The sequence below is a fragment of the Brachionichthys hirsutus genome, unplaced genomic scaffold (genome assembly GCF_040956055.1).
Source record: "Brachionichthys hirsutus isolate HB-005 unplaced genomic scaffold, CSIRO-AGI_Bhir_v1 contig_783, whole genome shotgun sequence".
NCBI lineage: Eukaryota > Metazoa > Chordata > Actinopteri > Lophiiformes > Brachionichthyidae > Brachionichthys > Brachionichthys hirsutus.
Genome location: NW_027180366.1, coordinates 1 through 14524, shown reverse-complemented (window position 1 = coordinate 14524; position 14524 = coordinate 1). Strand labels below are relative to the sequence as shown.

The window sequence follows — 14524 nt, the reverse complement described above, 5'->3', positions numbered from 1 at the left end:
TGGGGCCTTGCTGTGAGGAGTTTGCATGTTCTCCCCATGTCTGCGTGGGTTCTCTCCGGGTTCTCCGGCTCCCTCCCACTGCCAAAAACAAGCAGCCGAGGTGAGGCTAAACTATCCGTAGGTGTGAGTGTGATTGTCTATGTGTGGCCCTGCAATGCATCCATGGTGTACCCCACCTCTCGCCCGTAGACTGCTGGGATATGCTGCAGCAACAACGGCAACCCGGACTACGGATAGAGCAGTCAGGAAAATGAGTGAATTAATGCTAAAAGATTTGTTTTTTATTATAAATATGCTTTTTTTATGTGTGTTCAGATTTGCCTTTTTGGCAGATTTGATGATAGACTTATTTTGTTTTATCAACAAATGTCGCAGCAAATTTAGATTCTGGAAAATGTGAATAGTAAAAATAAAGCAGAAGGGTCAAATATACCGTGCACAGCACCTCGATAGTATTTGATAGTGCCAAACAACTCAAGAGAAAATAAATATGAGACTCCAAATAAAGCCAGTCTGTGCACAGCCAGATAACAATAAGCTGCAGACATATTCATTTTATTTCATATTTATGTATTTCGGCTGACCCGACCCTTTTACGCTTGGTACTGAGTAGACAGCATGGCTCAACAGGTTCTGAAAATCAGCCGGTCCACATTTCAGCCATCCTCGGAGGAAAGTCCAAATGTCCGGAGTTGGGGGGGGGGAGTGGACCAAACATGTGTAGAAGTGGAGGCTGGGAAGGCGGAGAGCGTGTAAGGATAGAGGTGTCGAAGGGCAACTTGGCAGGGAGATGAGAGCTCCTCCGGCTCCCTGCTGAGGTTGAGTAGGCCGTGACATTTCCAATTTGCTCAAATTGATCGCCAGCCAGAACCTCTCCTCCCTGCCCTCCCTGTCTGTGGCGAAGCCCATGCCCAGACTGTGGCGTGCAATGATGAATGGGCTAAATGTCAAGGACTTGAAACCCTGCTCAGATCCCACATAGCTATGCTCCATTTAGTATTCTGCATCTCTGGCTGTGATAGAAATGTTCCCCTGAACACTGAAGTGTTTTATTGTGGAGAAGAGGAAGCTTGAGGTAAATAGTCCAAGCAGCATATGTGTAACTGTACTGCGTGTCCTTTCTTATTGCAGGGAGCTGTGTTGTTTTATCAAGTTCAAAGATCTTTTCCATTTGGATCTGCGAGTCGTGGCGTGGCGTGGCGGGGCGTGGCGGGGCGTGGCGGGGCGTGGCGGGGCGTGGCGCGGCGCGGCGCAGCTCTTGAAACCCTGCGAGTTTGCTGCTCTTTGGGACTGTGCTGCTGAGGTGAATCACAGTGGAGTCGTGGCACGGCACCACTGAAGGCCAGGATCAGTCGATTAGGAGTTTCGCCTACACGCTGATGAGAACAGTGGCACAGGCTCAAAGGAACTCCTCCATAGTTAGCTCGCAGGGGGATACCTGAGAGGTCACACTTAATTACTGAGCCGCACATCAAAGTTTGCCTTTGGAGCCCGTGTCGCATTTGTTTATGGGATTAAGTCTCCAGCAAAGCACACCAAGCAAGTCTGTTTTAAGCCTGACCTTCTGAGAAGCAATGGAGTCATCCTTTCATTAGCGAGGAGGGTGGTACGCCCCCCCCCCCCCCCCCCCCCCGCCCCCAGGAGCTATTTCTCACATTTCACTACACTCACCTCCTCGTCTTCTCTGATCTTTTTTTACATTTCAGTGTCTGCAGCAGGTATCTTTTTTTTTTTTTTTTTAAGGGAAAGTAATACAAAGAGTGAACAGCATATGCCTTTGCTCAGGATGTGATGACACTGACATAACCACCCACGTCTCGATGAGTTCAAAGAAGATGTAAGCCAGTCAGCTTAGCGAGGAATCCTCCTACATCCTAAACTCGTCAACGGGAGATGAAACAGCAGGTCATGTTCTTTACTGGAGCTCGTCTCTCGCTGGAGATTGTGCTGTCATTGGGGGGGGGAGTGTACGCCATGCTGATGAGAGAACATGACCGGGGCTTCCCGTCGGGTCGCCCCAGGCTGTTGTTGAAGGGGACTGTACAGTAATGAGGTGCCACGCTGAGGCAAAGATGCTTCAAGAAGCAAGGTTGCAGCCGTAGTTGCTGCTGTTGTTAGACTACCCAATCGTGCCAACCCGAATGTGCTGTTTTCCATATGTGTGAAATGCCTTTTGACTTCAGCGCAGTGGTCTTGCAGGGCTTTGCTGTGGTGTCGGAGATAGTTTGGGTCTTTGGTTTCTGCTCACGCTGTCTTGCTCTATGTTTCTCCATGCCAAAGTAAGAGAAATACCACAATCGGTGTGCTTGGAGAAGACGGTAAAGTGGTTGCACTCGGTGTCATCATCTGAAAGTTTTATATCAAAGCTCCAGGCCCAGACGAGATGTCCCACTGAAAGGAGTCTCCAATGCAGACCTGGCATATAGTTTATTCTGTCTCACTGTATTCTGGGTGAGGGTTACGTACGTATCCACTTTGGAATGGAACCTTCATATTGGATTTCCAGTTGTTGGATTCATTTCAGCAGTGATATCCAGTAGTTTCTCTAGTGCAGGAATCCAGTTTGGCATTCTCCACAGTGTAAAGTGTGAACACCAAAAAAATTATCGGAACACTTTTGCTATTACTGGTAATTACTTGGAAATAATATGATCCAGAGAATAATTTATTAGTGCTGGCAGAACTTGTCTTAATAAATGTATCAATTCACATGACCTGAATTTAACCTTTGCTGCTGTACCGCTTTAAATGTGTGGGAATACTTAAATTTGAAATGCGGGAGTCAGAGATGAATATTAAATGTAGACCCAATTTCTGTGCCGCATCCATATAAGGCCAGTATTGTAGTATTTGGGAGAGTAGAAAAGTTGCATCGTTGCCATTTAAAGCTTTTGGTTTTGCAGTACTTTAGATTATTTGCGGTGGCAGTAGATGTTGACCTTTTGCCATGACTTTTTCTATAATCTCCTGAGCACAATAAGGTTTTTAATAAAAAGACGTTCTTTGCTGAAATAACCAGGTCCGTCCTGTTTTGTTTCCTCTCTTAAAATGTTTAATATGACAGTGTGAACCTAATTTGTTTTATTTGGATCTCATTCATTCATTCTGTCATGGCTCATTCAGTATGGAGTCATAACCTGGATGGATTGGTCTCTATCTTCGCACTTGTGTTTTTCTATTTCTTTCATCCTGATTCTGTCACCGCTGGTTCTCTCTGACAGCAAATAAACCTTGGTATGACTTGTCTTAGATGATGAGGTAGAGCACGGGCAGGAGAGAGAAACTTAACTCGGCCAGGCTCCATGTCAGATCAGTAAAATCAAACGGACCGCTTCCCTACACTTTAAGTGTTGCTCTCACACGGTTGTCTTGCATCGCTGCATGATAACCTTATACCACAGATGTTGCGTTCGACACCCGCTGACATTATTATGACAAATATAGCTATTACTGTTATCAGTGGCGTTAATGAAATAGTTCAGATTTTACAAACTTTATTATTTATAAAAGCTGCTATTACTGTTGTGGTTGCAGATAGATATCGGTGTCCCTCATCCTCTCACCTTCTCTCCACCTATCCTTCCCTTGTCTCCCTGTCCCATTTCCCAATCTTTCTCACTCCCTCTCTCTCTCTCTCTCCCAAACCCTTCAAAGCAGAGGCTCTGCTCACCTTTAGTCTTGGCTCTGCTTGAGGTTTCTGCCTTTTAAATGCAGTTTATCGGGTGTCTGTAGAATGGAATAGATCGGTCTAGCTCTGCTCTCCTTGTTAGGATTTGGCACCATATAAATTAATTTACCCAAAATATTCACTACTGAAATAGTTGTGCCATTTACACTTAGTAATTTATCTGAGTTATGTGTATTTTAGTGTATTTAGTTGACCACACTGCAGCAGCATATGCTGCATGTTCTTTGGCCCGCCACCAACAGGATGGAAACGACACAGAGTTTCTGATCTCTGTATACAACTGTCTGTCCTCCTCATGCAGGAACTCTAAATGCCCTCCTAAAGCAGAAGGGCCAAATGACTTCCGAGGGCGCCGTGTGGTCGCTGAGTGGTAACCAAGGCGACCGCTGGAAGCAGGCCAAAGTAAGCGTCCATCCAACAGCATCCTTCCAGGTAAGACTAAAATAGAAGACAATTATATTCCCCTTGCTGCCCTCTATTTTCTCCTCTGACTGTGTTTATGTGGGTGAAGTATTAGTTTCACCAGGGGATGCTTATTGATGTGGCGCTCCGCCTGCCTCGATATTAAGCCCAGGGGTGGACGGGATCCATAGACAGTGTTTGCTGTTGAGAAAGCGCTATCATTCACACTTTGCCATCAGGAAGCCTAATTTGTGTGGGCTGTGAATATAGACCTGCAATATTCTCCATCATTTTTACAACTGCAGTTGTAGGAAGTAATTATAGCTTCAGCCGCACTTCAGTGGGTTTTTTTTTTTGTTCCTCTCTCTGGCTTCTAACTGTTCTACTAACAACAAACATTACCAGTTCGTTATATTTTATGACAGCGGAAACAAATTTACACTGTCTGCTTATGTTCAGTTATTTTCTCAGACAAGTGCTAATTTTATTTTTGTTTATAAGCACAATCAAGGTTGAACATTCAGGAAGAAGACTTTTCTTTCTCTCTCGCTCTCTCTCTCTCTGAAGGTGGTCATCGAAGGCGTCCGGGGTCCAGGTATCGAAGGAGACATCGCCATTGATGATGTCACGTTGGAGGAGGGGGAGTGTCGAAACCCACCGCCCAGTGAGTGCCCTCACATCCCCTCTAGTGTCCATCTTATCATAGCTCCGGGTTCCTGCTCGATCAGAATGTGATTTACGAGAAGAAGCCTAACCTCAGACAGCTAGACTCCCAACATTGAACTACCACCTCACGGGGAAAGCATGGTTGCTGTAGCAACAGTGCTGTAATTACGGGAATGATAGCCATGCTGGCAGAGTGGAGCCCTGTAATTACACTGCAGGAATAAAGAAAAACTTAAAAGCAGGACGTAGAAAATGGCGTGCATTTGAAAAGGTACATTAACAGGCAAACAATATGTTTGAAAATATTATTCCCACATGCTTCTTGAACTCTGGCGTCACTTTAATACTTCATTTGAATCATTTATTTATTCATCTTCTTATCGGTTTTGGAAAAGTCCAACAATAAACAAACAAACAAAACAGATTATATGATTTTTACACTTGATTGATTTGGTTCCAGGCAGCTAGCCTTTTTGTATGGAATTGAATAAGTATATTTCCTGAAATCATTCAGATACATCTGTCTCAATGGATGTTGTGCTCTTGTTGTGTCCCTATGTATGTTATCATTCGAGTGCATCAAATCAACAGCTGTTCTCTTTTCTGTGTCTAGCTCTCAACTCCAAGGATCCGTTCAAATCCTCCCATATATGGCTGCTATGCATCGCCTTGGTGATGACCCTCCTTGAAGGTCAAAGGTGACCCGCTGTCTGTGAACTTTACCTTCGACATCCAATCACCAAAGATTCATGCATCCTGAAAGCAGCAGGGGGATCCCTGGCAGGCCGCGAAGGGACCGAATCACATGAAAGAGAGAAAAAATAGTGATTTAAAAAATAAAAAAAATACAAAGTTCCACAAAACGTAATAAAGAAGATGCGTTAATATTTTTTAAAGAGACCTCTTTTACATAAACCAGCCCTCGGTGCAGGACTTGGGGTGTCTTTACGAGCACAAAGGCAGGTCGGCGGATGAACAGGCTTGGACTTTGGCAAAAGACTTCACAAGCGTCGAGGGAGGACAGTTTGTAAAGCACAAGAACAATTTTATGATATTCTGAAAATATCTCTGGAAGGCGGCGGAATATAGACACTGCTGACTTTTTAAGAGGAAAAAGCATTTCCCCACTCACGAATATATGGAATCAGACCTTTCTCTGTGCATCTTTATCTTCATCTTCTTGCACCTGATGCCAATCACCGACACCTGTTTTTCACTAGAGCCCAACCTCACATCAGTCCTTGGCATTTCTTTTTCTGCTTGGTGCTGTATTGTAGAGAAACAAGGACTGTGGCAACATTTTTTGATCTGTCGGCTTTTCTCCCCTGTAGCTGCCTACGTATATATTTTAACACTGTGCTCACGAGTCCAAGTGGCCAACTGACCATACGGTGGAAGAGCAAATAAAATCACAGAAGAATGAGTGGAGGTGTAGACAGCTGGACCGGAAAGGAGACGGAGTTTAAGTAAAGGTGGAGAGAGAGAGAGAGAGAGAGGGGAGGAGGATTGGAGGAAAAGGAGGAGCGAGCAGAGAGGATTGAAAAATCCGATTACGGTAGTTAGGCCTGACTCGAATATCCAGTCAGCGGTCCGCCTGTGGAACAGAAGCCACTTTACTTTCTGCCATGAAACAAAGTGCCTTCAGATTACAAACCGAATCGTGAGCCTGGGTGTTAATCAACATCGGACACATCTCTGTTCATGTTTCCTCTGATGGGCTATTTTCTACATGTTTCTTTTGCCCCTCAAGTGCTGACGGGGAGGGCAAGCGTGTTCGGAGGGAATATGGCGGCCGCACTACACCCGGATTTAACGCATGATGGGACAGTTGTCTTGTGAGTTTGTGTTTGTGTGTGCGTCTAAGTGTGTCTGTTTGTGTGTGCGTGTGTGTGTGTGTGCATGCACCTAAGCCTATGCCGATTGGTAGTTGGATGCGAGGGCGGCCGACTAGGCGGTGCTGGCAGACCAGATTTGGGAACCACTTGGAAACCACCACCGGCAACCAGGAAAGGGAGGCTCTTGATCTTTGTTTTTGCAGAAAGACAGTTTAAGATCAATCAGGAGGATAAAGACACTTTGCCAAATGAATCCCCCCCTCTCTTTCTTCCCATAATTCTCCTTCCCTGAGGGTGAGCATTTTGTAACTAAAGAAAAGAACAACTGCTGAATAAAACATTGCATTGTACAGGGGGGAGAGTAGGAACTTTGGAACTGTAGGCTCTTCACTGGGGTGACATGCCTCGCCCCTACCCTCCACCATTTATATGGAACAATATGAGAATAAAAGATGATAATGACCATAATAATAGTCATATTTTATTACTCTAGGGAGAATGTTTCTCTGCTTTTACACAAACTGTGAAGATTGACTGTGGAAGATCTACCTGAGACCATAACCTTAACCAGCGGGGTTTTTAAAAAATGTGTTGTAAAAAAAAGAGAGAAAATGGAAATTCCGTTCATTGTTGGTTATGAAAAATGTTTTGAGGACTCGTGTCTTTGTTTCTTATCTTTTCTGTTAATGATGACTTCAATTCCTTTCTCTTCTTGTTGTCTCCCTTTGCATTGCTTAAGCATCAAAGCTGGAAGCATAAGAAGTGAAGCAATTTTGGTAACTTGTATAACTTGTAAATGTTAAAGAAGCTCTATTCAAAGGTTTATGATAAATGTTTTATGTTGGGGTACAGGAAGCACAACATACAGTATAAGGTTGCAACATATGAAATCCATTTCATAGTTCTCTCGCGCATAGGTAACCAACTCCCGCCGGCTTTCCAGCGCTCTGGATAAGTCTGCGTTTAACAGCAAATTGACAGGTTTTTTTTTTCCACCTGTGACATTAATATTTCTAGTCCAGCCACAACACTGAAGAACACAAAGAGGTCCGGAGCATTAATGAAGCATATGTGAAATCAGAAACTCTGGGGTTCTGGGGTTGTGCAGCATATGTAGCCTCTGAAGTGGAAGCCTGGGTTAGTCTGAAGGGGGGTGACGTACATGCGTGGACTTAAAGATGTGTACAATAGGCGTGATATGTACAGATGATAAATATGCTAAGCAGAGCAGAGCAGAATACCATTATGTTCTGTACGGTGTCGTTTCCGCAGCTATTTTGGTCCATTTTTGTTCCTTATATTCTTTCATGTCTACGTTTTCAATCTCCATGAGGCCCAGATCACAATGAATGTAAATGGAGTTCTGGGGTGGCGACGTCTTTCTTACAGTCTTACTGATGTGTTGTTTTACTAAAACAGGTCCTTCTGTGCTTTGGATGAAGAGAATTTTCATCGTTTTGTGTTGTTGTTGATTTTCCACCCATCAGGAACATGAAGTTTGCCTGACTTCCACACAGGCTTTTTACTCAAATCTCAAAGATAAGATTAAACATCTTTTAGCTGTCATATCCTCTGGTAAGGTGGGTAAATAAAAGTGCCAAATTGCCCCATGTTGTTTTTAAACTCTCACCAAGTATGCATATGAGATATTTTGGTACAGACTGAGCACCCTGCTTAATTTATGAGAATCCTCATGTCATAAGAGCCAGATCTCCAATTACATGAATGATTAAAAAAAAATTACAGCTGAATTGAAATGAAGGAATACCATTAGTATCACTATAATGTTAAAGTTGAGAAGTAATAGTTTAACATCGTTTTTTGCAGAGATCTCGTTCGGCCAATTGAAAGACTGAAAGTAAGGCAAAGCAGATTAATTAATTCCTAATAAATTAAAACAATACATTTAATGGACGATATCACCACAAGCTTGTCGGCAGGCAACTATTGTTTTGGTTTTTTGCCAAAGTATTTCTTGAATTTTGGCTACACTAATTGGTGGTCTGACTGCAGGATTATAACCTCTTGTCAAATTCCCAGTTAAAAGCAAATACGATTGTTCATCAAACTGCAAAAGCAAGCGCATTTTATATACATGTATGTCTAAGTCTGTAAATCACCATGCTGGGAAATTTGTTCTGCACATGGAATGATATCAGTCTGTGCAATTCAGTTATCCTGACCAGATTTTCATCCTACTTTTGTCATTATTAAATTCTGGGTACATTCATGCATACGAGCAAAAACCTTCATCTGAAGAGAACATACTTCGATTTCCACAGATTCAAGGATAGACATTGGACAGAAAAATGAATCATAGTCTGTTTCCATGGAATCGCTGCTCTAACCTGTATACTGTATACTTAATTTCTGTACAATTTTTATGCAGAACTCAAACATGCTGTGCAGCCTCTGCCCTTTATGTGTACGAGTGCGCATTCGAGGTAGCCCAATTTAATGATAAAAACCCTCTAAGCCACTTCAAAGTATAATTTGAGGGGATTTACAGTTTTTTTTATAGAAATGTTTCTGTTTTTAGTTTTTTTTCTTACTTTATTTTGATTAGATTAGGGGCTTTTTTTTGGTTGTGGAAACAAGCCAGTGTACATGAAGTAATGAGAGAAAATGGGTTAAAGGTCTGTGGTTTCTGATTAGTTCTGGAGTTGGCCGTTTCCCTTTCCTCTCTGATAACTTGCAGCATAAACATTTTGGTCTTAACCAAAGTAAAAAAAAAATAGGTCTTTGAGAAAAGATTTAATTATGGATTATGGATTTGTGCATGGATGTACCCAGCGATCAGAGTAATACCGTTTAAATAAAAGCACTGTACGGGCATGGTCTGTCCGTTTATCCTGGCTGCAGAAACATGCAATATGTTTAAACAAGTTCAAGTTTTTGAATTATTTGGTAAATTTGATTAAACCTATCCATGTGAGCAGGATCGTTACCAGTTGCTTTATGGAAAAATCTCATTTAAAACGAAGCATTGCCTTAATTCCTAGAGCGTGCATACCTTCTGATGTTGGAGTATAAATGAAAAGTAAAAAAATAAATAAAGGTCTTGCTCAGTTAAGCAGCTGAACTTTGATAGTTTCCAATATCGAATCTTTAAAAGGCTTCTTTAAATTAATTCAGCTGTAATTTCCGTGAGTACCGTCTCAGCTACAGCTGTGATTTATCATTCTTAACATGTACTGTATTTAAATGCTTAATACCAAGTGCTCTGAGGGTCCCAGCGTTCCTGTTTGAGTGGACATGTTGTCATTTTCTGTTCAACCTAAGGGCTTTGTCACATTGTGCCATTCATCGTGCTATTTCAGTTACACCCCCCCGCCCCCCAAAAAAAAGCATCCAATTGCGCTGCCATGATAGCCGGTAGCCATACTATTACTAGGACCACCTTCTTTCTTAGTATTGATTTGGCAGATAATTGGTGCCAAGAGGAGGGGTTGGGGGGGCCTTATGGTGAGGCCATAAGAGACAGAATCGCAAGTCGCTGCAAATCTGGTTGTCAGAGTCGCTCAAACAGAAACAGAATGACTGTTTTGCTGAATCTGTCATCCCTGCGTTGAATGTGTTCCAGGAGTAATATTGCCGTCTCAATGCAACGGGCTTCTTTCGCATGGTGGCTGGGCAGCAACCAGTGACTTCTTGACAGGAGGGCGACTGCAGTCGTGCTAAATAACTGGAAGAGGAGCATTTCAGAGATCTCATTTTATCCTGTCAAGGAAGACGCACTGTGTCGGCATTTAATAGCAAATCGGCCCAGTGTGACAACTTCACCAGTGGGGGGGGGGGGGGGGGGGGGGGACACTGCTTCCTCTTGGTAGCAACTCCACTTTCCATAGGCATTCCTCCTCCTCTTGCTTTCGCCTCCTCTGATTGGGAATCACATTCCATCTGGGAGAAACTTGAGCGCTCACACAGGCTGTGTTCTTACTTGTCCACTAATGTTATCAGCAGCGCAAGGTGACAAAATGAAGACATTTGCCGCAGCGAAAAAAATTGCCACCCTTCCACTCTCTAAAATACCCCTGGGAATAATGAGTTGATGCTGTAATATCGAGGTTGCTGAGAAAGCTTTGTCCCAGTGATGTTATTTATCTTGTTCTGTGTCGACACCTTGTAATGACAACCTGACACTCTTCTCTGTTATGTGCTCTATATTTATATATGATCAGGCTTCTTTTTCCACTGTATTTGTCTTGATTTATCACCCATTTTTCTTTGGTGCCATATCTGCAACTAATGAGAAAATAAAGAAAAGGAATATTTTATGTGAAGTGTCAAATACATGTTCCATTGTTTCGGTGTGAGACAAGAGCATCATAAAGTCAAACCAAAATAGGACTGAATAGGATACAATGACTTGCATTATAGTCTTTGTGATTAAACACAAATCCTCTCCTTTCCGTGGCTTGCCCCTACTCGACCCCTTTTGTCGCTGTCATTTTTCAAAGGGGCAAGCCAGGTTATTCCCACAGTAGCCACCTGTCTCGCAGTCAAAGGGCTGGAGACAAAAAGCTTTTGTGTTGTGCAAATTGCTCTTTACACAGTAGTCCCCAGTTTGTGGCTCTTCTAAGGAGCTAGAAAGCATGCTTTCCTTTTTGAGTTGAGATCATGTGAGTGATTGTGGCAAGAAAAGGAATAACAATGGTGCACAGCGGCGACTTGCAAGTCATCCAAAGGCTAGCCAGCAGGGGCCTCCCAACCGAGGAGCGCTTGTAGTGCGGCAACCTGAGCTGCAGGCTCCTGTGCGGAGCTTTAAACTGACATAAAGATTTCATTTATTTATTTTTAAACTAAAGTGTTAAAAAGTGAATAATGCAGTTTAATATTTCAAGAAAAACAAACTGTACTGTAGTGTAATGTCACATAATGCACTGTACCGTATACTATGCCTTACTGTCCTGTGCTATGGCTTCAGAAGCTTTTTAAAGAGCAAGCTCTGCTCTCTTGACATACTAAATATACATCATGACTTTCTCTATAGCTTCAAATTTAGAGCACGGAAATCTGTCTCGATCTCTGTTGTGTCTGCAGCTTTAACAACACGGCAGTCAGAAATTACTCCTAGGAAACTTGTGGTGCTTCATATAAAATGTTGCTTTAAGCGGCGGCTGTGGTTCAGAAGGCAGAGCGGGTCATCCGATAATTAAAGGGTTGGTGGGTTTCAATCCCACTCCATCCTTGTCACTCTCTGCCATTATGTCCTTGGGCAAGACACTTCACGCATCTTGCCTGCAGTGTCACTCACACTGGTGTGTGACTGTATGTTTGGTGGTGGGCGGAGAGGCCGTTTGCGCAGCCACGTTTCTGTGAGTCTTGCCCCGGGCAACTATGGCCACAGACACTGAGGCTGTGGACTGCATGAATACTGGAGTCGGTGAGTAAAACACTTTGTTTACAAGAAGGCGCCAAAACAACAACTATTTACTCTTTTTTTTAACATTTCATCGTGTAGCGCTTAGGTAGCTGGTTTCTTGCCGAATAGGAAATAAAATACCAGGAAGAAAATAAAAAACATTTTGTTAGCTGTATAATTGATAGCTGATTGTTTGATTTTTAGCACATACAACAACTGATTTCTAATACTGTAATCCCAATGAATTCATGCTTTTCAGACTTGAAGTCATTTGAACTACCGCCAAGCTGTGTCGTTAGTCCTGAAAGGCTTTTTTTTTTATCATGAGAAGAGGAATCTGCCAGCTATGTTGTTTTTCAGCCCTGCACTCCCAGGGATCAGCGCAAGAGTGTTCCCGTTTTATGAGATGCAGATTTGTCATCAGTATCCCTTTAGCCTTGGGGCTCTCCTTTAGGCTGTCCACTGATTTAGAAAATGCTATGACTGTGTCTGTTTGTGTGGATTGTGTTGGAGCATCCTCAAATGACAAAACATATTTCATTGGAGTGTATTGTCAAGTAATTTTGTGTTCACCTCGCTCAGTGATGAACCATCGGTTGTGATGACATATTTTATCTTTCACATTTGCGTGTAACACAAGTGATGATGTAAGCATCTTTACCAGTATCCATGAAAAGAGCTATTTCACTGTGCGCAGGTTAATCGAAACAAATACCACATTATAAGGGTTGTTCCATTACACAAGACAATTATTGTCAAGGGAATGGCTGGTTTTAAACTGGAGCACTATTTATTGAAAAGAATGTTAAGTACACAATTCAAATGTGGTACAAAAGGTGATTAAAGTAATGTCAGAGTGCTTTACTGGCTCTCTAAAGTTTGCTTGTTGCATCTAAGATCTTGCTTTATCCTGAACGCCCTCTGTGAAGTTATGCTTTTTTTTGCCTGGATAATAAGTTTCTCTCATATAAAATTCAGATTGTTTCCGCAGCTGATAACCTCTGGTAGCATTTGGCCTTTAAAATCTCAAGCACGTTCAATTACCCTGCTGCATGTCCCACTCGTCCACTCCCTTATCGTCTCCCTCTTCTGTTTCAGCCAGCCAGAGGTTGGCCTGTAGATCCACATTAGAATGCACACGGGCTACCTCGACCACGGAACAATGCCATTTTACATTCTATTCCCTTTTCTCCTTGCCATTCACCACAACAGCACTTTGTTTACAGGGCCACCTTTGCTTTCTGGATGGATGTGAAAATGTCATGGAATGCTAATGGTCTGCTAATGCCCCTCTGACAAGCCTCGCCGTGTCAGTCAAACAATATCTATTCAGTTATGCCGGCTTTGTCGGAGTCACTCAGGCAAGCGTTAGATGATCGCATCTGTGTGGATGCATAAAGATAGCTTGATTCATTCATCTACTTCGTGCCAAAATAAGAACTGACCCTGGAAATCTTATCCTATCGACTCAATCGCATGTTTATCATCAGTATATATATGAGTTGTGATATGATGGTGGATCCAGATCTTTTCTTTCACAGATACATTATTACTCATTATTACTGTTTTGGATTCATCTTTTGGTTTTCATGTTATTATGATAGAAAAATGTCAGATCCTCCAGTGTTGAACAAAAGAAAAAAGAGATTCAGATTCACAAATATATAATGTTGTTCAAAATCTACTGAAAGCTTGAGCAGCTATTTTGCAAGCAAACGAACAAATGTGCATGATTGCAAAACCTCACATAATACCATGCACACACACACACACACTTGTATATAAACAAAATGTGCTTGCGTTTTCCCTCAGTGTTTTTAAATAAGGTTCAAAGATTTTCATGACTAAAATAATCTGAAGACAATAAATCCTGTGAGCAATAAGAATAGAAGCGGCACAAACAGTAACTCATCCTCATCACCTGCATCTTAAATGCGACCCTGATCATCTGTAACGCAGCTCTTCTGTCCATTCTTCCACAATGAGCAGCACTTTTCTTCTCCACCTACTCGTGGGCACCTCTCCTTCAGCGCCTTGTCCTCTTGTGCACATTGCATGAATTCATCCTTCTCATGTGCTGCCATCTGAGCCGTGTTGATTCAAAGCTTCCGGCTAAATAATTTATCTGTCTGCCCTTCGGAAACCAGTTCTCTCACCAGGTGCCACCACACAAAACGAGTACGTTTCCGTCACCCAACTGAGCCCACTGGCATCAGCTCAGACATCTGTGTTGCGTGATAAGAGCTCACATCACTGGAGGAAGACGTGTTGGAATTATGGCTGGTATACACAAAGGGAAGTTAAACACTTAAGAATCAACACATTGGTCACCTTTTCCACATGTGAGTGTGTGTGTGTGTGTGGGGGGGGGGGGGGGGGGTGTAAGTGGGCAATTCATTAATTTAGGTATTTAATGAATTAATTAATGATTCAAAATAATTACACCAGATTTATTTTCCCATATCTAGTTAATCAAATAAATAAATAAAAACATTTCTGGCTAATTGACAGAAAGGGATTTCACGAGTGAGTTAAGAAAATAATTACAGCTTTAATATGTGATTCATT

At 42.5% G+C, this 14524-nt stretch overlaps 1 protein-coding gene across 1 annotated transcript in view; it reads left to right on the top strand.

The window, feature by feature from the left end:
- The window catches only part of LOC137914108 (MAM domain-containing glycosylphosphatidylinositol anchor protein 2-like), an 82079-nt gene extending 76621 nt beyond the window's left edge, over nt 1-5458 (top strand). The window contains exons 16-18 of the mRNA XM_068757725.1: nt 3990-4120; nt 4658-4754; nt 5370-5458. Coding sequence (XP_068613826.1) covers nt 3990-4120; nt 4658-4754; nt 5370-5458 — 317 coding nt within the window. The remainder of the gene's footprint in view (nt 1-3989; nt 4121-4657; nt 4755-5369) is intronic.
- The last annotated feature ends 9066 nt before the right edge of the window (nt 5459-14524 follow it).